The 25617-nt window shown below is 39.8% G+C and overlaps 1 protein-coding gene across 1 annotated transcript in view; it reads right to left on the bottom strand.

Moving 5' to 3' along the window:
• TAF3 (TATA-box binding protein associated factor 3) overlaps positions 1-25617 on the bottom strand; it is a 129536-nt gene that overhangs the window by 98263 nt on the left and 5656 nt on the right. Inside the window, exon 2 of the mRNA XM_029077942.2 lies at positions 23504-23746. Coding sequence (XP_028933775.1) covers positions 23504-23746 — 243 coding nt within the window. The remainder of the gene's footprint in view (positions 1-23503; positions 23747-25617) is intronic.

Here is a 25617-nt window from a genome sequence, read left to right on the forward strand (position 1 = left end):
TATAAATTAACTCAATATCTGGTGAGGTCATTCTTTTCTAGATGCACATCAGACAAACCACAGTCCTACAAAATGGTTGTTTTTGTATTTTATAGTCCTCTCTTTAAGGTAGTGGAAAGAGAAAAACAAAAAAAGGAATACAGATTTACAAAAGTATCAAATATTCCCTTTGTCTGATTCTCCAACATATCTATAGCATATTATGAACATTTAATAATGAAACATTATTGATGGCACAGCTCTTTTTTAAAGCTGAGCAATTAAACTGACATTAGTAGTTCTAAAATTTCAAGGATAGACCAGAATGATGCCAATACAATTTAAGAGTATCCACTTCCAAATGACTAAGTCTCTTGAAATACCAAATACCAATTAGCAATAAGAATTTTTTTAAGTAATCTTTTAATTTGGGCAAGAAAAAACATGCAGAAGTCAGAAATTTCACATTCCAAATATGCCACTGCATGCACAAAATGGCTAATATATGGTGCACCTATCATTAACAGATTTACAAATTCAAATTAATTTTGTTTGAACGGTAAGGACCTATTTGCAACTGCTTATACAGTTTGGGCATAAAATCGAGGTATCTCTCTTCCTTTGAAAAATTAGCCTTAATACTTTATCAGTTTGGTTTAAGGCAAGATTTACTTATCTACACTACAGATTAAAGGTTTTAAACTTCAACCCACAACAACAATAAAAAAGGAACCATGCTAAAGAAACTATAATTTTCCCAACACTCCTGGGTGCCACAAACACATACACACATATATTGTGTAATAGCACACACAATTAATATGACAGAATTTAACAAACTTTAAAAATTAATCACAGGCTGGCAATAAACATTGTCAATATATTTTACTGTAACTGTATTGATCCAAATACACTTGACTTATCAGTACAGATAAAACTTATCTTGACCTTGTTGAATACAAATAGTCTGAACTAAAAACCTGTGATAGCCTCTCTTGGGAAAAACATTCTGATAACAGTTACAGAACTGATACTGGAACGTTCCTCTGTATTACTCGGCCTAAATGGAAATTTACTTTAATATCAATTTAGGAAATCCAAATAAAGTAATAATGGTATAACCTGGGGGGGGGAGGCAAGCTCTAAAATACATTAAATAGTGGCATGTCCATTGAAAAAACTGGTTATAGTAATGAGCTAGGTTAAATATGCATTCATTTCAGCTGTGCTACCTCTGCTAGACACCTAGTCTTTAAATAATTTTTTTTTAAGCAAAGATACAGGGTAGCAAGAAGAAGCAACAAAGCCTTTCCACGGTGGCAAGAGTCAATTACGTTAGAGTAGCTTAGAACCACAGAAGGAGATTACAACTGATGCTTTAAAAACAAACAAAAACCAAAGATATGTGTAATACTGAACACCTCGTCTCAAGTCCCATTTTAAAAATTAAACTTTTTGTTGGCAGCACATTTTAATACTTTGGAGAGTAAGTTGCTGCACAATAGGTGTTTTGGGCACCTCAACAGTAGCAATGCCATTGTATGATTTCATTTTGGCCCCATAAAGCACTGTATTGCCTTTTCCCAAAAGCCTGCCACCTGCATTTAGACGGGGTATATGTCATTTAAACGCAATCCCATATGCGGCTTCCCTCTCCCCGTTTCCAACTCTACTGTACATTCTGAGACCATCTGCAGTTTTTTCATCCTTTTAAAACAGTTCTGTGGACTCCTTAACTATTTTCAGGATGAAAAACTAAGAAGTACATGGGAAAATGAGAGCTCAACTTTGTAATTAATTATATGGAGGCTACCAAGTGATGGTGTGACTGACAATGAAGAGACTCCCATTTCCCGAAAGCTGTGTTTTGCAGGTGCAATTGTCTTACAAAGTAAAATGATTTACAAACGAGAACGCACAATTGGAGAAGCATGCATTTTATTGTTAGAAGGCTTCTGAAATATATTTGGAATTTATGCAAGATGTATATGAAGTTTACAGAGTTATTTTGTTACAAATGTTTAGGAGACTACAGCTTCCTTGGAATATTTTTAAAATTTTCCGATCCACAGGTGAATGAGAAGGCTCACCCCCCAGGCTTCTAAGTTATATTTGTACCTTTCTTAAAAAGCTAGCATAATTTGAGAAGGATTCTAATTTTTTACATTTCAGTAGTGAAATTCGGCACCGCTACATGACTTTGCCTAAATCTACAAAAGGAATGAAATACAGGAAAACCGGCTAAATAAACCAAATCGGTTTCTTCTCCAGCGCACATACATTCCTCTTTTAAAAAATAACCTGCAAGAATTAGTTGTCCACCATTATTATTCAGGGCACCTGACCACAAGATAATATTACTACGGTGCATTAACTCAGCTATTTCTCAAGCTAAAACGAAGAATTTTAAATGCTCCCGATCGAATAATTTGCTCAGGGCAGCTAAATGAAACACACTGCAATTTAACATATTTCCACCTATATGTGTTGCTCAGCTTTGATAAACAGCCATAAAACTTTCTACATTTTAATAAGCGACGGGCTTTGGCACTGACTACCAAGGCAACTACGCACTGAAAAATAAGGCTATCCACCAACAGTGCCACAAAGAATAAGGCTCTACTGCTAATTATAAAGGGAACTCAATTTAATTACTTAGAGGCCATTACTTTTAAAATCACTTTCCAAGCGAGAGGAAAAAAAATTACGAAAAACTGAGGCCTCTTCCATGTTACAACAGTGCCCTCTACTGATATTTTCAGTGCACTTCCAGTACAGTTATTTTACCTTTTCGACTGGGGGAAGGGAAATAACAGAAACTCTCAAAACAACTGGAGTTTCAAGATGGGGTCTCATAATTTCAATACCTCGCCTTTAAAATGAACGGCGCCGGCCTGTTATTTCTACATACCTTAAAAGTCATTTGAAAGCCACGTTAGATTAGAAACTGTACAACAGAGGGTTGCCAAAACCGTGTCTTTCAAATCACGCTTGCTCTTTCGGTGAAAATACTGAGGTATTCTGAAATTGGCAAAACCCTGAAGAAGAATCTGACTCTTAACACCAACAAATGTTAAATACCCAATGAGGAAATGGTTGCAATAATCACACCACTTGAAATACAATACAGGAGTGAGCAATTTTTACTTGTTCTCAATCTTGAATCGATGTATTCTTTGCACAACAACATTCTGAGATAAATTGAACAGACTGTTCTTAAATAGTATCTATTGGGCACTTCCTATCTGCTGAGCACTCTACTCAGTGGTTAGGAGAGTACAAGCAGGTAAATGGAAAATGTATTGGATCACTGACAGTAGGGAGGTCAAGGGGGTTTTTATGAGAAGGGGAGTGATGGGATGGGATTTGTTTTTCTCAGAAGGCTGACATATAAGTAGCTGTAGGTAGGATGGACTGAAGGAGGAAGAGACTGAAGGCAAGGAGACCAGAAAGAAAATTGTTAAGAGCAGTCAGTAAGAAGGTGTTAGGTGTCAACAGCTCTGTTAAATTATACTCACCCAAGTGCTTAGTACAGTGCTCTGCACCCAGTAAACACTTAATAAATTTGATTGACTGGTCATAAGGGAGGAGAGGACGGGACTGATCCATGAAATTCTACCCATGAACTGGCAGGATTTGGAGTCAAGGCACTCTTTCTTTTTAATACCCGATCAATAGTATTTATTGAGCACCTTCTACATACAGAGCAGAGCACCGGACTAAATGCTTAGGAGAGTTAGTAGATGTGATCCTTTCCTGTTATCTCTTAAGAATACACATTTTTTTTCCATTCAGCAAACAGTATGGAGAAGAAAAGAGCTAAGTCACCATAATAGATGCTATCAGTAACTACTACAAAATATTATATAGAATCTTAGTGAATATTTTTTCTCTCGGAGAGTACAATTCAAAGCTTCCCAGTAGATCCCTAAATTTAAATTGCAAAGTGGAGCTATATATTTTCCACTTATTATCTTTATTTCTAGCAGTCCCTTCCTCTTCAGGGTCAATGATCAGAAAAACCTAGTAAAGAGTTAAATCTATAGCCTAGCAAACTGGCTGAGGAAGGGAAATCAATGAGGAGCAAAGGCAAAACGGACTTAAACTATGAGTTGTATTAACTACCACGAATCAAGTAAATTAAATCAATCAATGGTACTTATTGAGTGCTTATTATTTGGAGAGCACTGTACTAAGCCCTTGGGGAGTACAATACAACAAAATTAGGAAATACAGACTGGATAGTTTAGGTAGATTCCAGCTGCTGCTTTAAACTGCTTAGCAGATGAAAAAAGAAACATAGCAAATGCTAAGTGGGACAAAAAAACTATCATCTTGACTCTATTTAATTATCAATCCTGTACTATGAGAAAGTTCTGAAAGAACAGACTCAGTGCCTTCTAAATGCAAGAAGAGCATCTAGCACACTGTGGGTCTAATAAGAATAATAAACTCACCTTTTTTCTTTAAAGGTATTTGTTAAGCGCTATGTGTCAAACTGTTTTTTTTTGTTTTTAATAGTATTTCAGCACTTACTATGTTCCAAGCACCATACTAAGCGCTGGTCTCTGGGGTAATTATAAGTCAATCAGGTCAGACACAGTTCCTGTCCCACAATGGGCTCACAGTCTAAATCGGAGGGAGAACAGGTATTTAATCCCCATTTTGCAAAGGAGGGAACTGAGGCACAGAAAAGCTAACTGACTTGCCCAAGATCAGACAACAAGCAATTTGGCAGAGCCAGGATTAGAATCCAGGTCCTCTGACTCCCAAACCCATGGTCTTTCCAATAGGCCATGCTGCTTCTCTGCCTGTTCATTGCTGAAATTAAATCTGAGATATCACTAAATGAAGTCCTTGTCTCTGGAGCCTCAATGTCCAAAATCAGACTCCCTATGGCCTCAGCAAAAGGCTATGTAAATCTCCTCTATATCATGTTTACAAATCAGGGTCTACTGTACATACTCAAGGCAAAGTGTAAAACTATATTATATTAATATTCAAAAAAAGCTATCCCTTATTATGAAATATTGTCCTCAAATGTATACCTGCCTATTTTTTCAAGCGAGATCTTGATACCAAATACTAAAATTAATATTCCTTTTTTCCTAGAAATCTCCCTTCAACAGATAAAACAAACATATGAGAAACTAATTTTACACTTCATTTCTCCATTTAAAAAACTGAGATTGTTTTCCAACACCAATTAGCTTCAAAATTTGAGTTGGTGAAATTCACATTTAGTGGTTTCAGGAAAATGTCTCTGGAGAAGAAATGACCTTAGTAACAGGATATCCCTTGCCCTAAAGAAGAGGTAGTTAACCAGGCCTCAGTGACAACTGCCTGAGGAAGTAGTATTCTGGGAGGCGCCCAGAAGTATTTCTTGTTGCAAGAAGGAAGTGACGACCTCTCCAACCCAACCTGGGCCCCATGTGGGACAGGGACTGTGCCCAAGCCGATTTGCTTGTATCTACCCTAGCGCTTAGTATAGTGGCTGGCACAGAGTAAGCGCTTAACAAATACCACAATTATTTCTATTATTATTACTGCTACCTGAGGGTCACAGTAGCTATCTGAAGCAACCATAAAGTGAGGGGAAGGGTGTGGGGGGTGGGGGCTACATCCCAGTAAGAGATCTGGAAGGGATCTGTTGAACTTTTATTTCCACCAAAGGCACAAATGGGAAAGAAGAACTGTGAAGACTCATCCCCTTGTCCCTAGGCAATTTAGGGAGACTGTGGGTCCAAAGGAGAGAGCCACAGTTCCCCCCACAGGAGATCAAGGTAGAAGGAGGGGGAAACAGACCCCAAGCCCAACAAGGGGGTTGCCCTGATTCCATAAATTTCAATTAGGGTTGGCAATTCATTCCTCCCCTTCTCTCCCTGGTGGCACTTTCAGGAACGGGGGAAAGGTCAAAAAGGATGCCTACAACCCAGTGGGGGAGAGTCTCTATCATGGGATCCATGGGGAGGGTCCGAGGAAAAGGTGCAGTATTCTTTCCCAGGGAACCACCCAGGAGTTGTATCAAACTGGGGAATAGGAAGGCCAGAGTGTTCTGTCCTCTTCCTCCCAGGCAACTGTCTTCAAGAGCAGCTCTTACGAAGAGCATATTTACCAGATGTTAGCCACGTTCACTAGGGACCTAATGTAGCTTAAGTTAAAGCAGAAAGTGCTTCTTGACAATCGATAATATTAACAATAATAACAACAACAACAACAAGGTAATGGTACTTGTTGAGCACTTACTAAGGGCCAAGCACTGTACTAAGTGTTGGGGAAGTTAATCAAGGCAGGACACAATCCCGGTTCCACAAGTGGCTCACAGTCTAAAAAGGAGGGAGAATAGATGTTTCATCCCCGCTTTACAGATAAGGAAACCAGGGCAAAAAAAAAAAAGTGAAGTGACTTGTCCATCATCACATAAGTAATTGGGGGAGCTGAGATTAACACCCAGGTCCTCTGATTCCTAGGCCCAGGATACTTCCACAAGGCCATGTTGCTTTGAGGTGATAAAACATTGGAATGGAATACTGGAAGAGGTTGTGTGGTCTCCCTTCCTGGAGATCTTTAAGGACACAGACTTGTCCTGGATGAATTAAAATGTTAAAAGCCTAGTCACAGGTGGTTGAACCAGAAGATCTCAGGTTCCTTTCCACCTCCATGGTACTTTGATAATAACATTGCCAAAATTTGAAAAACCCTGGAAACTTCCAAGCCAGGCTAGACTGAATAGCACTTTTTGTTAAAGGGAACATTCAGAATCACCAAGACATAGATTAACTGCATGGTCTAGTGGATAGAACATGGGGCCGGGAGTCAGAGAGACCTGGGTTCTAATCCCAGCTCTGCCATCTGCCTCCTGTGTGACCACAGACAAGTCAGTTAACTTCTCTGTGCCTTGGATACCCTATCTGTAAAATGGGGATTAACACTGTGAGTCCCATGTGGGACATGGACTGTGTCCAACCTGATTAGGTTGTATCTATCTCAGCATGTAGTATATAGTAAGTATATACTTACTGGTATATAGTATATAGTAAGTCCCTAATAAATACCATTAAAAAAGGGCAATGGTCTGGTGGAAGTAATGCAGGACTGGGAATCAGGAGACTTGGTTCTAATCCCAGCCTGTGTGTCTTTGGATAGGTCACTTAACTAGGCCAGTTTCCTTGTCTGCAAAATAGGGATAAGGTACCTGTTCTCCCCATCTCGGAGGGTGAGCTTTGTGTGAGATAAGTGTGTTGTCCAATCTGAGCTTCTTGGATCTATCCCAGTGCTTAGCTCACAGTAACAATCAATGCCACAGTTATTATTTCATAGAAAACTGATGTATTCATTTCAAAGATTTTAGGATTTTTACAGGTAGTGCTCCAAATATCTATCAGAAGTCTAAAACTTCTGCAGTTTGATGAACTATGTTTCTCACATATTATTGCATTAGACAGTAAAGACTGAAAAAAAAAGCAGGAGGCCTTAAGGTGAATTATGAGCTCTGCATCATTTCCACAAGACTAATAAACATCTTTTAACAGTACTTTTCACAGGTCTAATTAGGATGCAGGGAGTATTCCTGGGAAGGGGGCACGAAGCGGTGAAAGTGAGAGAGTTGGAAAGATTTCTTCATGCAAAATGTTCAGAGAATTATAGACACAGAGTCTGAAAGGGACCTCCCAGGTCAAAGCCAGGCCCTGCATTATTCCCCTGAGCGTGTTATCTAATCTCTCTCCCTAAAAAAAAAAAATTTTAAATTTCATTCATGGCGCCACCACCCCTTGTCAGGATAGTCCATTGTCGACTGCCTGGTAACATTAGGTTATCAGCTAGATAACTGCATTAACATATTTTAAAAGGGTAAAAACCAAATTCATTACCAAAACAAAAATTTATTTCAATTCTTGGCTAATCGTTTTTTAGATTGGCCTAAACCTAGAACCTTCGCTCATTTTCAACATTTATACACACACAAAAAGAGAGCGGCAGCTTTCTTCTAAAAGTAATATGTGACTACAAAAAATCTTCACAAGATGTGCTTCCATATTACTCATTCTTGGTTTCATCCTTACTGATCTTTCTGGTACACGACTAATTTAGCCACAAGGAAATTGACATTATGGAAACAGAAGCAATAATTAGCATGGAGCCACCAGAGTATGGGGATCTCAAAGTAAAGCTACAAAACCAAGAAACAATTCTTGTAGATAAACTTCAACTGGTAGCAATAGTATTTATTATGCGCTTACTTTGTGCAGAGCACTATACTAAGCTCTGACAGAAAATATACTTTGAGGAGCTCACACATTACAAACCTAAAAAAAGACAAAACTCTCATGGAACATTTTACATTCTGTGCTGTGAAACGATTGTTCCACAGATCAGTGGCTTTTTGATCGCTGGTGCTGGCAACACTAATTCTACTGCACATTTTAGTGGAACTCAGCCCAAGCCTACTGGTAAATCACACTTTCTCCACTAAAAAGCTGGGCTGATGCTTCTTACAAAACCGAAAAAAGAGGAACGAAGGAAAGCATGAGGAAAATAGACATTTAAAAACTAAAAAGGTGGCTGCATATGGTGTATACATATTACAAATGGGGGGCGGGGGGAATGAGGCAGATTTGAAAACCTTGCCCAAGGCAACAGAGTTGCTGATCAATCCACGAATAAAACCTGGGTCTTTTGACTTCCAGCCCAGTGCTCTGGTTACTATGCTACAAAGAAGAATATAAGTCTGGATTCTTTCTGACTAATTTGTATTGACTAAGGCGAATGAAAAATCAGTCAAAACAAACGCGTACACCAAAGTCAGCAGACAAATAGACCTCGTCAAAGGCTAATATAATCTACATGACACTCTAATGTGGGAGGTTTCATAAAATGTACAGTGTTAAAAGCAAACCATGTTGCACAAACAGCCAAATGAAGCAAAGGAATCAGAGTCCAAGTTTCACTCCAAGAACCAATTTACTTTCTCATAAACTAACTTTGTTGTATCATGATCTTCCAAGTGCTTAGTATAGTGCTCTGCGAATAGTAAGTGTTCAATAAATACCACTGACTGATTCACTGATACAGTGCTTCATTAATCAGTCCTTCTTTCAAAGAGGTGTGAGGCCAAATGGAACACTGGCTTTGGAACAAAGACGGAAGTTTCATTATTTCAACTTAAAGGCTCCTCTGGGAGGATTGACTGCCGCTTGACTATTAGGAACATCGACTGAGCTGATGGGACATTGAGATCTCTGGTTACTGCGAAACTTAAGGGAAGGCGCCACAACTTAGGGCTTTACCTGAGTAATAAAGTAGAACACTAGGAACACTTCCAAAACTAATTTGCTAAGTGATCCAAATGTATTTGTAATTTGGCAACATCCTCAATCCCCGAGTGATCAAACCCACAAGTGAGAAAGTTTCTCAGAAGTCTTTAGGGTGTGTGTGAGAGGGGGGACTTGGGTGCCCAAAATCCTCAAAAAAAAAAAAAATTAAATAAAAATCACAATCTTCCCTAATTCAGTTTCAGAAGCTCAAAGCATTGTCATAACTTCTCCACTTCCCCCAGCCTTTCTTAATCCTTCCAAAACATCAAATAAGATACTGAAGTAAACAACTACGATGAAAAGCTAAGAAACCAAGAGACTCTTCTAGATGATATTTATACCTGTGTGAAAGGAAAAACCCATTATTTCTCTCAAATGAAAATACAATTCCCCTTTCATGAAATAACCTACCAATCAGGCTAAGGACCCAAGCAACATAAAATCAAAATGCCTTTTAAAACTTTAGAATGAGGCTGAATGGGAGTCCTGGGACAGGCCAGCGAACAGGGCATTATCCAGTGTCTGCCTGAATACTCCAAGGACTCTCAGGCACCAACTTTCCTTCAGGCTGCAGACTCCCTGGAAGTAGCCATGGTTATTTAGCGGGCCTCCGGCCAAACTCTCCTCCAATTCCACTCAATTCTCTCCCAGAATATCCTCTTGGTAATAACCACTTCTAAGTTGCTAATGGGATAACAACACGGCAAGTGGTATTACCCCAATTTCAGAGAGCGGAGCGCATGGCTGCCACACATTACTGTGGATTCTTTGGTTTTATCCAATTGTTCTTTGTTTATTCCCCCTCGCCCTTCCTTCGTATCATTTTACACTGGGCACCACTGAGACCACCCGGGGCAGGTCACGGTAGAAACGAAGCAAGCTCAAAATGCTATTTCAGTCGAGAAAGAGAACGGATCTTATTCCCCTTTGAGGCAGCACTGTTGTCTTAAGAGGAAATTCCAGAACGCTTGAGGAGGGAAATTTATAATGTTTAGGTTTTCTTACCTTTAGTGGTGACTTGAACTTCTTTACCAGAAAGTTACTAGGTTTTCATAAAGTCCTCTCCGGCTCCCTCTAATGGACTTAAACATATAAGCTATTTTCCAGTCAGTTTTAAGAATTTTCATGCAGTCATTTTCATCTTCTGACAATATTCTCTCTAAACTGCACACACCGTCATCGGGGTTTTCTTTTCCTCTAAGTCTGACTCTGTCCAAGCACCTTTAGACTTGTTGTCGTATATGCCTGTGGCTTTGTTTACATATAAAATGATAACGGATAGAAGTTGAATAACGGAGTGATGTTGAATTCTCCCGGCTTCAGACTTCTGAAGAATCTTGCTTTACTCCAGTGGGCTAGTGGAAAGAGCACGGGCCTGGGAGTCAGAGGACCGGGGTTCTAATGCCGGCTCTGCCACGAGTCTGCTGTGTGACCCTAGCCAAGCCACTTAACTTCTCTGTGCCTCAGTTACCTCATCTGTAAAATGGGGATAAAGACTGGGCCCCACAAGGGGCAACCTGATTATCGCTTAGAACGGTGCTTGGTACATAGTAAGCGCTTAACAAATACCATCATCATCATTCTCTGTGCCTCAGTTACCTCACCTGTAAAATGTGAATTCCCTCCCACTCCTTCCTACTTCGACTGTGAGCCCCATGTGAGACAGGGGCTGTGTCCAACCTGATTCATCTGATTCTACCCCAGCACTTAGAAGAGTGTTTGGCATACAGTAAGCACAGAACAGGTACCATAACTGCAAACAGCAAAGAGGCATCAAGCGAAATCACAATGGGCAGGATGCTCAGCCAACAGCACCCCCTGCACAATTTCGGCCATGGTTTTCTTTTAGAGACACCCGTCTCTAATTTGGTGAAAGGGATGTGAGAAGATCCCAGGCCTATGTGACAGAGTCTCCCTCTGGGAATGTTGGGAGAGCCTTGGCTCGACAGCTTCGGGATTGAGAACCTATTCCAAGGACTGTAGATGGCAGCAGAACGAAGGAAAAGCAGCTCAGGGATGGGCAGACTCCAGCACACCCCAGAAGGGCACAACCAAGACATCCTGGCTGGTTTAACCAGTCTCTAGGCACACCAGGACCACTGATGTTTTGTTTTTGGTTTTTTGTTGTTGCTGTTGTCTTTTTAATGGTATCTGTTAAGCGCTTACTATGTGCCAGGCACTGTACTAAGCGCTGCAGTAGATACAAACTAGTCAGGTTAGGCCCCGTCCATGTCCCACATGAGACTCACAGTCTTAATCCCCATTTTACAGATGATCTAACTGAGGCACAGAGAAGTTAAGTGACTTAACTGAAGCACTAGATCACTTCTATATTTCATAATCAGTAGAACTGACTGAGTTTCTCCTGTGTACAGAACATTATACTAAGAACTTAGGGGAATCCAACAGAGAACACATTTTCTCTGCCCTCAAGGAGCTTCCTATTTGGAGCAGTCACTTCAGAGACCAGTAACACCGACCCTGTATAGTCTCACCCCTGTGACTAGTGGGCAAACCAAGGTTTGCGTAGCAGCGTGGGTCTCTGGTGTGATGGGTGCTGGGAGCCTGGCACCCATTACGATAACTTCCTCCACAAGACACCCCCTCCCCACCCCCGCAGTTCGGTTTAGTAACTGTTTTTGCTGATCACTGCACTACACTAAGTGCAGTGTGCAAATTAGCATATTAATTTAATCATAAGACACTGTTTCTGGAGAGGGAAACTAGCCAAAAATTTCCTCAGTCTTCGTGTCCAGTGAATGCTTTGTTCGCAGAAATTGCAACTGACCCACTTAGACCACCATCCTGAGCACCGTATTGCCTGCAAAGCACTATTGGCTAGGTTGAATATCCCATTTCTGGATTTAGCCCTGGTTTGGGCTAAATCCTCAGATGACCCCACCATTCCTAGTCTCCAGCTCAGAGCCACTTACCCATGGCTCTAATCTCTGGGCAGAGATCGGGTCTACTAATTCTACTGTACTTCTCCCAAGCCCTTAGCACAGTGTTCTTAACAAAGCAGGTACTCTATACATCGTATTGATTGACTGGTTTATAATTCAAACAAATTTTCTGACTTTCAAAGATCATCACTTAAAAGAGACAATCACGGAGTGTATACACACACGTATGCTGGGATCCAAGGTAAAATGGTGATGCTCTGTTTCCTTACTAAAATCACACCTCCTCCAGGAAGTCTTGCCAGAATAGGTTCTCATCCCCCAACCCTGTTTTTCCTCCCAACTCCCTCTTCCTGGTACTTAGTTCTATCCTCAATCTTTCAGGTACTCCACATCCCTCATCCCCAGAGCACTTAAGTTCATAGCCTTGTACTCGATAACTTCCTTTATCCATAATTAATTTTAACGTCCATCTCCCCCATTTAGCTGCAAGCTCCTTGAGGGCAGGGATCATGCCTACTAACTGTACTGCATTCTCCCAAGAATTTAGTACAGTGCTCTGCACAAAGTAAGAGCTTACTAAATGCCACTAAATGATTTAGTGTTTCATCAAAAGGCAGAGGCTAGCACCATCTCCAACATAACTACAAAGCATCCACCTTAACCTTACATTTTATTTCTCTTCAGTTTTTGGTATAATATTATTGTGTTCTATTTTCTCAGATTAATTAAAACTGATCGGGGGGGGTGATATGGGAAAATTCAGATGATGTTAATGGTAAGAACTGCTTATTACTGAATCTACAATAAAAACATGAGTTAACACTAACCTTCTGTGAAGCAACGTTCTGGAATGCTTATGAAATACATAAGGAAGAAAATAGCAACTGCACATTCGAAGCTGTCGGTTTTCTCAGCTGTAAATTTTATTTTTCCAAAGCATCTACTTGAAGTGACAGCAGAAAGGCGGGCTCCAATTCACTCTAGCTTTTATGTATCTGAAATCACTAACAGCCTCATTTGAAACAGAAATAGTGCCCTTTTGAACAAATACTTTGGTTTTCATGCAAAACTAAGTGTATCCTTGTTTCGTATTTAATTTGCAATTTGATACCCAGCAGCTAGCAAGGGGCTGGAAGAATTTTTTTGGCTGTTGACTAGATGCCTGCTGAGATGGGCTCCAATCCTAGGTAACGCACTATTGGAGACCAAATCCTCAGAGCTACACCTCACTCGCCTTTAAAGTTAATATGAACACAGTAGACTCAAAAGGAAATGAAAAGTGAGTTTCTCTCCCTTCCTATGGCACTGGGATTTCCTGAGTGTTTTTCATTGCATTGCTGATTGGTCAGGAACCATTATTTCCTTCTAACTATTCCCAATTGTGTCTGTCAGACATAATTACAAGTGCACACTAAAATAAGGCAAAAGTGTTAATGTTTAACAGTGTCACTGGCTTGAATTACACCTTTTAAATTTCAACTTTGAGAAGCATTGTTTTTGAAAAACTCATAATAAAAATACTCAGCCCACTACTCTGATTTCAAAATTTTAAACACGAAAATAGTCACCAACAAAGATTTTCACAAAATCTTTGCAAGATGATAAAACACAAGATTGCCCTTGATAAACAAGCTTCGTTGCCAAAAACACTCATGGAAATGACAAAATTTGGTACATAAAGTAGTTCAGCTCATCTAATTAATACTAGAAAATTGCCCTCAGAAGCTACCTAGCTTTTTTTTCCCACTTGGGGCTAGGAAATTGCTCTGTTTGTTTTTATTAAAATGAAGCAAGAGTGTTTTAAAGGTTAATTTCCATCCCTAGAGTACTAACTACCTTTAGGACTATGCATACAGATTAGGTATGTTCAGCTATCCCTAGCTGAAACGCAATCATCTCTGAAGTGGAAATTCAGCTGCCACTCTGCCTCACTGCGCTTAAAGAGAGTAGGTGAAGAATAAACTCACCCTGAAACTATAGAAGAAACCTAAGTAGGCAGCCTATAACAAGTTGGAATCAGTCCAGGGTAATTGAGAGAATTCTTGGGGAAAAGTATCTTGGGCCCTGCAGTGAGTCCAAGTAATTTTATTTTATACCTAATTCAAAAAGGGGCAATCCAGAAATTGGAGTTCTGGGCTTTGGCTACTATTTACTGACAGTTAACCTTTTCAATCAGAATCATTATCCTATGGGGACATCAAGGAAGTTTCTTCATTTCACATCTAAGTCAAAATGGCCAAGAAGAGGCATTTATTCAAATGGGGGAATGAAATCTGATGTGGTCTGGTGAAATTAGTGGTTTCATTTTGTCCCCTTCAAGACCTCACTGCCAAACTGGTCAAGTCACAATACAAGAAAGTCATCAACAAAAAAATACAGGGCAGTCCTGAACTAGGCACTAAATTGGCTTTCATTTTGCTCTCTTATCGGCTATCAAAAATGCTCAAATATAAAACAGCAAGCCTCAGAATAACTCCCACTAGTTATTTCCAACAACTAATGTGCACAGTGTCTTTCTGAAAATGCCAATTGAACTATTATGAAAAACAGAACAGAAAAATTATGAATTACCACCAAACAAGGGCAGTTTGGACAGCAATAATTAAATCACATTAGTAAAGTTACTTTCATCCCCGACAAACTGCGTGAGCAAAGGTACCTGGATTTTATTTCCTTCAACTTAAAACCTCCTTTTGTTTTCCCTTTTGGTACTGAAATCAGTAAAACCACATGATCTAAATTATTTTTTCCCCTTCTCTAATAGATACATTAATTTATTTTCATATCTGAGTAGCAGAATGACCCTTTTTTCATCTGGGTGAGATCCAAGGTAGCCTCCCCAGTATTTGGCACTGCAGGGCAAAAGGGGATGCCTGGGTTCTGTTCTTCACAGCCACTCCATTCCCTGAAGTTGTACTCTCCTGTTCAGAGAAAGGGCCAGGTGGACACCTGAGTTCATCATATAATCCTACAGTAAACTCTTTACCGGGGTTATAAACCTAAAAAAAAAAGCCTCCCTCTTGCTCTGACATCTGAGTGTAATGTGGGTGAGGAGGCAATGTCTGGACCCGACTTTATGACCCTGGGATGATCGCAGAATTTCTTGACAGGGTCAGAGCAGTACCTAGATGTTTCGGGGCTTGCCTGTAATCCCATCTGTGGCCGGGGTAGAAGAGAGCTATTTTTAGCATAATTTCAGTTCAAAGACTTGGGGACTGCCAGAGAGGAAAGGTACCTGGATCTGTTTCCTGGCACTGGGGTGGTCCCCAGCTTCCTCCCCAAGATCACAAGTCAGAACCCAGTGATCCCCTCTCACTTGGCATCTCCAGACTCTAAAAAGGAGGCAAACTAAAAACAGTCCTCAAAATTACAAACTCTTCCAAACTTGAGGGGAGGGAATCAGGACAACCAACTCTATCGTATTGTTCTCTCCCAACCACTTAGTATGATGCTCTACCCACAGTAGGTGTTCAATTAATAGCACTGATTGACTGATAGCCTCCTCCTACCAGGGGGCTGCCAAATCTTATACTGTACTCTCCCAAGAGCTTAATTCAGTGATCTGCCCAGAGTAAGGGTTCAATAAATACCACTGATGATAATAACATTTTTAAGTCCAAACCGAGGAAATATGGATAAATTCCTAACTCTTGAAGACACTTTTAACATTACAGATATTTCATAATTTTATAACACTTTTTGTCCAAAATTTATGTCAAAATGATAACCAAGAATATAAGTTCAACACAGCAGGGGAGAGAGAAATTATCTCTGCACATCCCTATTTTGCACATAGAGATATGGAGTCAAAGCAAATTGAATCACTGAGACAGAGGAGTGATGACTAGGTATCTTGGTTTGTAAAAATCTGTGGTACTGGTTCACTTTCTCCCTCTCCAATCACTCCTCATCAACACCATTTCCTATTACGTCACTCTGTAATACCCTGAGTGAAGGTTGTCTTTATAAACATCCATGAGTTTTCTTAAGACAAGGGAAGTACCATCATATAAAATCAATGCAGAAGATCCTAGAAAAGACAAACCCAAGTCTCAAAATCTGGGAGTGCCTTTTTAAGGACAGCAAGACTATAAGCAGATACTCCTGGGATTTGCTTAAATAAAATTTTATCTTCCTTGGTGATTTCAATCTCAGGAAACCAAGAAAGGAACAACTGCTGACCTTTGGAAAAAAAGACTTACTTTTCAGTCTTTGATTAAAACAAACAATGGTATTTCTCAGAACAAAGGGTGCTTTTTCAAACCACCTTATGTTCTGAAAAGATATAGCAAATTAAAAGACTAGAGTACTTAAGAAAATAAAAAAAAGAAGCATCACCAACTTAAAATTTACAAACAAAATTCGAAAACAATGAACTTTGGTCTTCCTTGAAATATTCTTCCCCGAGAAAGGCTTATCAAAAGCAACACGCATGTGCAATCATTCAAAAATATCAATAGAAATGAACAACTATTAGGAAAATATGCTAATATAAACCTGCTGCTTCTAAATCATAAACCTGTGTCTAATGTTCTGTGTGGGGCAAAACAAAAACTTCACCCCACTACAATAGTAAGGCACGGTAAAGTACAAAATCTGATGTCGAAAAACATTGGGAGAAGGTATTTTATATGACAAATCAAATGAGAATTTGAAATGAAACTTAGCTGAAAGACTTGCTGGGGATACATACTATAAAAAGATCTTATTTACTACTGCTGAACACCCTAGACGCACGCAATGGAGGGCAAGAAGAGAAGCTGTTGTTTTGGAAGATATTTTAGAACGGTTTGAATCTACTTATGTTAAAGCCCTGCATAAGGCAGGCCTGGTCCCCTGGTCTCAATTCTGTGGGCTGGATTGGGGTGGGTTGTAGCCAAATCTGGGCAGGTTGGATTGACTTCAAAAGAAAAATCCATCTCACTGGGTCCAGCCAGCAAAGAGATGGATATCGTTTGGAGACCAAGACGGAAGCACGGTTCATCCCTTAGGCTAACCCAGTGACTACCCATCTTCGGAGAATGTAAACCAAATTGGCAGTTCCTTCTGCTAAAGTAATCAAATTGATTTTTCCTCAGAATTACTATTTGCTTTTATTTTGAACAGCCATTTGGTAAACTTTGATTGCATTTAAACTTGATGACGGGGTCTTTTTTGGGTTTTTTTTAAGGTGCCTTATGCTTTATTTTCCTAGATTAATATGGTGTTCTTTTACTTTGAAATCCGCCTTTCCTACTGGCTCTTGTCCAGTGATTTTCCTATCTGTATCTCAAGGTTGGCTGCCTTTCTCATTTTGCCTGTTTCTCCCATTGATTTCTCCTGACTAAAAGGATGCACACATGGAAATTCATCCATTCAAAAGCAATCAGTGTCTGGAATATAGTTCACACATGGGCTGGCAAGGGAACTTAACCCAAGGCTTGAACATTTTAGCAACCAGGCCATGGTTGGTGGGCGGAAGAAAAGTGCTCCAGTACTCTCCATAATAGAATTATCTTTCCAATTACTTGACACCACACTTGTCTGGTTAATACATTCACATGAATACCATGTGGTAAAATTTCTACTACTGTGGACACTGGGGCGGCTTACCTTAGGTATCTGGAATGAAGCCCTAAACAAAATGGGTATACTGAGGTTACTTCAGGCTCCTCTGGTGCTTACAGAGAGCATAATCTTGGTAACCCTTTCACTAATATCAGCTGGCAGATCAAGGGGCAGTAAAAGCAATGTACAAGTTCCTGAAAAAGTTATTGAGGTTATTCTTAATATACTGAAAACCACAAAATCCCAGATCTAGGGGACGTTTTCTGGGGGGAAAAACTAGAAACCAAATAATGACTAAAGGCTATTTCCTTGGAGGGAAGAATTCAATTTGATCTATCGAGTTGGACTCTGATCCTTAAAGCATTTCCCTTGGGAGTCCAAAGGTCTAAGAAATTTTAGTGATACGGAAGTAATGGCTTAAGATCCAAGATCAAAGACGATGTTTTCCATTACTACAACCTGCAAAAACAGTAAAGTAGAAATTCAAATCTCCTTATGCCATACACCAATATGGGTCTCCAGGAATTCCACTAAGCTGTGATGTGTCAGAAAGGGAAAATAATTCATCCCTCTTTTTCACATTTCTCCACACAGCTATGTGCTAGTCACTTGTCCTCTGTGATTAGAAAACCCTGTAGATGAGAAACCCAGCAAATGAGACAACCAGTAAGGGGTTGGCTGAATTGGTTTACATTAGCACAGGGCTAGTAGTTAGGAGTTCCTTAAACGGTAACCATTACTAAAATCAACAATATTAAGTACCTAATGGTTATGACTTTCAGTATTACAAAAATTCACAGATGGACTACACAAATCCCTGATGCACTGACAGACTCTATCTCTGAACTGAAAGACTCTTAACGGAAAGACTCTGCATTTATTACAAAACTCGAGATAGCTAAAAATCAAAAACCACAAAGAAAGTTCCAAACCAGGATTAATTATGAAGCTTAACTTTGGAATTATCAGTAGGGTCTAATGTAAAGAGCCTGGGCCTGGGAGTCAAGAGGCCCAGATTCTAGTCCCAGTTCTGCCACCTGACTGCTGTGTCACCTTGGGCAACTCACTCAACTTTCTTGGGCCTCAGTTTCCTCAACTGGAAAACGGAGATATGGGGAGAAAATACCTGTTCTTCCTCCTTCTCATACTGTGAGCCCCATATGGGACAAGCACTTTGTCCAATCTGATTAACTACCCCAAATGCTTGGCCACATAGTAAGCCCTCAATAAACATCACGATGATGTGATAAAGAACTGCCAATACAATTTCATCTAAATCTGAATAAGCTTGGAAATCTTTTCAGTTTATTCTGGTATCTGCACACAGTTGGAAAAGTTGAGAAGCAGCGTGGCTCAGTGGAAAGAGCCCGGGCTTGGGAGTCAGAGATCATGGGTTCGAATCCCGGCTCTGCCACTTGGCAGCTGTGTGACTGTGGGCAAATCACTTTACTTCTCTGTGCCTCAGTTACCTCATCTGTAAAATGGGGATGAAGATTGGGAGCCTCACGTGGGACAACCTGATTACCCTGTGTCTACCCAGTGCTTAGAACAGTGCTCTGCACATAGTAAGCGCTTAACAAATATCAACATTATTATTATTATTATTGGAGCTCAATATATGCTACTGGTTAGTTGACTGATATTTATAGCTCTAACTCTATTATGGAAACATATTGAATTACTTTAATATGTCCAACAAAGTGGACAATTGTCCACAAACGTGGTCCAAAAGAAAACTAACTTGGTCTCCACCATGTCAACACATTAAGACTGGGTCAGCTGACTGCTGACAAGAAGTAATACTATCTTGGTTCCAGAATGAAAGAAGTTAAACAGACTCTGTCCTGAGAACTTCTTCCTTCATTACATACTATATATACAGTTCTCAGAAATACTCTCCACACTGCAAATTGACCATATGAGGAAAACTTCATATGTTTAAATATGAAAGCCTACAATACAGGATTGTATTCATTAACACTTCTCTAAAAGAAGAAAAAAAAAACCCCAACTTGTTATGGTGAGTTTTTATACTTGTCTCTCTAACATACGCCTTGTGCATAAGGTTTCTTGATTCTTATCTAATTAGGGATATAGCATTCTCTTGCTTCAGGTGCTAAAACTTTCCTGGAATGTATATAAGGTTCTCCTTAAACTTTCCAAGCCTATATATGAAAATGGAACACTTTCATGGGTAGAAGGTAGACAGGCACCAACAGGATCCACAAGAAGAAGCAAAAAAAGTTTAAACCACTGACTGAGTGAATGGAAAATTTATGAACTAGATCACCTACCAAATAACTCATCTAAACCAAAGAAAAATCATAATTTCTGTTCAGTATTACTCTACAGCAGGGCCAAAAATTACTCTCTTTAGGAGAATAATTTACGATTAAAAAAAAAAACAACTTTGAGGTTTTTCCCAATGGAATCTGACAGTCCATTGCATAAAAGTAGCTTCAGCCAGAAACAGGTCTTCTTATTTCTTCAAATGGCCCCCACTGCCTCCCATCATTTCAGGATGGGGCACGTATTTTTTACAGTACTTGTTTAGCACCTACTGTGTGTCCACATTGTTCTAATATTGACTTTTTCTGGTGAGTTGCTTTATTCCAAGTGCTTAGTACAGTGCTCTGCACATAGTAAGTGCTCAATAAATAGTATCAAATGAATGAATGAATAAGACAAGCCAGGCACCATACATTTACCTGGCTTCTTGACACCATCAGTGGTCTCAGGAAATCTGTAATTCACAACCTCAAGTGCTGTCTGACCATAATTACAATATTGGGTATTTCCTTTCCAACCTTCAGTTCAAAGTGCCCAGCAAACAGTAATTTCCCAAATGTGACAACACTAACTTAGCATGGTTATCATCTCCAGAGGTAATTCCAGATTAAAGGAAGAATAAGTGGTTTTCCCAAGGCCACAAGCTTACAAGGGTTACTATTAGAAAAACTGTGCTAATCTCCCCCTTGGATTGTAAATCTCCCCGTCTCAGCCACCCCTCTAGACTGTAAGCTCCTGTGGAAAGGGAGGACATCAACCAACTCTGTTGTCCTGTACTTTCCCAAGCGTTTAGTACTGTGCTCTGCACATAGCAAACACGCAATAAATACCATTCCGTAGTACGAGTATGTACCAGAGAGGCAAATTAATTGTGTGGCAAAAAACGAAGAATGGACCACGGTTCTGGCCCAAAACTGTCATGAATCTGCTGGCTTACATTTAAACATTTGGTGCCTGTTTACCCTATAAAATTGGGATAACGTAACCTGCCTTTACCCAACAGAAATATTGTGAGATAGAAATGATAATTGGAAAAGTGGTAGAGCTCCTTGGAAGGAAAGCCGAATGGCTTAAATTTTGGCAGCCTTATCCTTGAACAGCATTTCGCATAGAACCATACTCACGAAGACACTTAACAAATTGTACTTTATGGCAACAAAGGTGATTCTAGATCTCCTTGGCTCATATTTGATGGGCAAGAAAAAAACACTCCAATTTCCTTCACTCAAGTCACTATAAAACCCTTTCTGAGACGCTCTCCTGCGTCTATGCAATTTCATAAATGCTGTCTGTTCATTACCCTACTAGAAAAGCAGCATGGCCTAGTGGAAAGAGCATGGGCCTGGGAATTAGAGGACTGGATTCCAACCCCAGCTCTGCCTAAGGCCTGCTGTGTGATCCCTCTGAACTGCCGTTTCCTCATCCATAATATGGGGATTAATATGGGCATTCTCCCTCATTCTTAGTCTGAGAGCCCCAGGTGGGATAGGAACTTTGTCCAAACTAACTTGCATCTACCCCATCGTTTAGAATAGCACTTGAAACATAGTAAGCACCTAACAAATACCATAAAGAAAAAAAGCCCAGGTATTATTTGAATTCAAACTGTCTGATCCCTTACGTCTTAGCCTGGAGATGACTCAATACCAAATCGCTTTAATTGGCTGTTGAGGACTGGTTGGTTGCTGTGTTACGGAAAAGGTACTAATATGTTGAAAACTACGAAGAGGCCTTGCAACGAAAAGAGAATGGGCATGAGCTTCTCGTGCACTGCAACGTGGCTAACTAATAATAGGTAGTAGGACTGTGCCTCGAGATACTTAAGAGTCATAGAACTCAGTAGAGTTTCCTGGGTTCTACGATACATAAACAATATTTAATGAAGATTATCCAGTAATCCAGACATCAACCCTGTGCCTAACCTCAATAATGTTTCTTCAAGGTGAGCCAACTATGACGCAGTTGTAATAGCTCATGTTTCCTGGATAGATGATGCTACTAATTGGCTTCTCCTCAAAATGCCATGAGAAGTGAGGCAATAGATTCAAAGGGATGCGTCATGGCTAACTTTTAGATCACAGCACGAAAAAAGGATGGAAGTCAGAGCATTTAAAAATGTCCTCACAGACTTCAAATTACCTTTCAATCAATCAATCTATGGCATTTATTGTGCACTTACTGGGTACAGAACACTGTAGTAAGCACTTTGGAAAGCACAATACAACAGAGTTTATGTCACAGAACACATTCCCTGCCCAACAACAAGCTATCTTCACTAGGAATTTTGTAAATGACACAAATGGAAAGAATTTTATGAAGCTAAAGGAATGAATTCAATGGGTTCTTTTCAAATTTGCAACGTATTACCAACCAGACTGTGCCCTACAGGAGTCCAATCAGTTGGACCAAGTGGGAATAGATAGGATTAATCTAAAGATGGGAGGGAGAGGAGGTGTTCCATTGGCTGACTCACAGTGGGTCTGGGTCACTGATTGAAGGGCTGTTGAACTTCTGACTACACTTAAACACTCGATTTGCAGATTCAAGTAACATGAGGCTGCAGATATCCTTGATGTCTCGGTCAATAATGTTTGAGGCTACCAGGAGCAAAAATTAAAAAACTTCTTTCTGCCTTTCTTCTCATAGAATGAGGTACCTGTCACGCAATTGATCAGTCTTACTGAGGGTTGGGTGCATTCATTCATTCAATCGCATTTATTGAGCACTTACTGTGTGCAGAGCACTGTACTAATCGTGTGCGAGGGTACAATGTAACAGTTGGTAGATACATTCCCTGTCCACACGGAGCTTACAGACTAGAGTGAGAAATGTTAACATAAATAATAAAAGATATAATAAAAAACTCAATTGAAATTTGCACCCATCCATTGTTTGTGATTGGAAGAAGCCATGTGAATAGTAAAAGGGGAGTACTACCTTCAGTTCTTCCCTTCATTACAAAGACTTGCTGACCAGCCTCGATGTGGGCCGGGAATGTGTCTGTTGTTATACTGTACTCCCAAAAGCTTAGTACAGTGTTTTGCACACAGTAAGTGCTCAGTAAATACGACTGAATGAATGAATCAGCTCACTCAAAATCTTGTTCTTGCACACTGATTACACTGAAAGGCTACCTTTACCACCACATTCTGTTTTCCCCAGCCTATAAATTTTACATCTCTGTCTACTGATTTCCATGGCAATAAATGCCTCATCTCAGAGACAACTTCGGCCATAACGCTGCTCTGCGTACCTATGCCAGCCAGTATGCTGGACTTGAACTGGGTGTGTTTTGCAATTGACAGGATTAAACAATATATAGCACTGGACCATTCTTGTACCTTTCTGGCATTTACATTTTGAAACTTGTGACAGAACACACAATCTGGGTGCGTTAGAAAAACAGCAGTAACTAAAATAGTCTCAGCTGTATGAATAAAAACAAATTAGGAAACCAAATACAATTTGTACCTTCTTGAGACGAAACAATGGGTGGCATATAATCAGGAATGTATTCTTTCCTTTCCTCGGCATCTTTACTTCCAGGTTGTGGAAACTGGAGGACATTGTTCTTGCTGACTGGAAATGAGGGTATTTGATGTGGAAAAGTCACAGGTTCAATATTGTGAATATAGTCTTCTAGTTCATGAAGATTGACTCCCATAAGTTGGAAAGCTTCACTTACATCATCCAAAATGGGGTCCGTCCGGCCATCTGAAATAAAATGCAATTCTTTTAAATCTACTGAAACATATTATAATTATAAGCAGTAGCAGTGTCTTAAATATCATTAAAAAAAATGAGAACCATAAAGAGCATTTTGTGTTTTAGAAAAACACATTCTATGGATGAAGGTTTCATATTTTCAAACTCTTGAGGAGATTCTGATATCAATTTCGTGGGATAATCAACTTGCACGTCACGAACAATTTGTGATGACAGTTTACTGACACTATAACTTCACCTCAATCTCAGTTTAACTTGGCTGAAATTTAGGCGGGGTAGTTAAAAAACAAATGAAATCACTGGATCTGCTTACTATGCTTTTCAGCTTTCCACAGAGTTTCCCCCGACTTTGAGAATATTCAGCATGAGAATTAACACCATAGTGATCACTAACAGTGTTCCTGCATCTCAACTCATGATACAATTCCTCTAACCCATATCAGTCGGAAAACGGGAGAGTCACACAAGTAACCTTTCCTTTTAACATGCATTGTCTAGGTTAGTAGTATAGATTTCTGGTTGTTTCTTTGGGTCTAAGTTGTACTTCATTGTCCTCTTGTGATTCTCCACTTGGGATTCTGAATGTGTTAAAAAAAAAATCTCCGTCACTCACTAGACCCACACCCACTGCATGAGACCAGAAACGCCACTCAGAGAAAACGGTGAAAGGGGTTAAACTATTTGGTTTATGCCCCTCAATATCTTTGGAAACCAATGTTCTTTTCACTACTTAGCAGACCATAAGCTTTTGACTACTATTTAGTACAAAACCACCACCAGACTATTTTTCAAACTCTGTCTAGGTAAACAGAGGACTAAGATCTAACTCCGTAATTAAAAGAAGCATAAATCTATCTAGATGCCAGTAGACTGTGAAATAAGATATGGAACAAATGGGGTTCTAGTCTTAAAAAGTTTGACAGCAAACTTTTCCTGAATGTATATTAAACATGCACTGGAATTTGTTCCAATTTTCACCACCTTCTTTCTGTCTCCAGACCCTCCACAATCTCCCTAATAGACAGGTCCGTCCCAACACATTTCTTGGAGACCACACAATGTGCCATTGAGATCTGTTTCTCCAACTCAATGAGTCCATTCCCTCCACCAGTGTGGTCTTGTGGGGCTCACGGTCCTACTTAGACGGTGAAGATGCATGCGGGACAGGGACTGTGTCCGATCTAATTAAACTGTACTTATTCCAGCACTTAGAACAGTGTTTGATAGATAGTAAGAGCTTAATACCATTAAAAAAGTAAAAAGAGCTCGGGCTTGAAAGTCAGAGGACCTGTGTCTGACCTGATTATCTTCTATCTACCCCAGCACTTAGTACAGTGCTTGGCTCATAGTAAACGCTTAACAAACACTACACTTTATATTTATTCTATTTACATGCTACTCCCATCATCTTTCCCTCTCCACTTCTCCAAACAGGTGGTTTGGAAAAGAACAACACACCCTTCAATATTAAAGTTGAAACTGAATTTAGCAACTCTTTCGTTCCCCACTTGGTTCCTTGAAAAGTCTGGATCTTGGTGGAAATGAAAAAAAGCAGTAATAGCAGAGTTAATCTCTCTCATACTTAATTCTCTAATGGCATCTCTTCAATTTATCTATTTTATTAGCACCCTGCAAAAGTAATTTTTTCACAATAAATGAAAACTATTGTTCAAATCTAATAATAATAGTGATGGCAATTGTGGATCTTTTACGAGGTGTTACATCGCTGTGTTAAGCACTTGGGCCATCTACACCCTTGAATCCTCACCACCTAAGCACTTATGTACATATCTTTAAACTCTGCTGTTTACCCCAGCTTGAAGTTTATTTTAGTACTCTTGTGGGCAGGGATCGTACCC

The sequence above is a fragment of the Ornithorhynchus anatinus genome, chromosome 13 (genome assembly GCF_004115215.2).
Source record: "Ornithorhynchus anatinus isolate Pmale09 chromosome 13, mOrnAna1.pri.v4, whole genome shotgun sequence".
NCBI lineage: Eukaryota > Metazoa > Chordata > Mammalia > Monotremata > Ornithorhynchidae > Ornithorhynchus > Ornithorhynchus anatinus.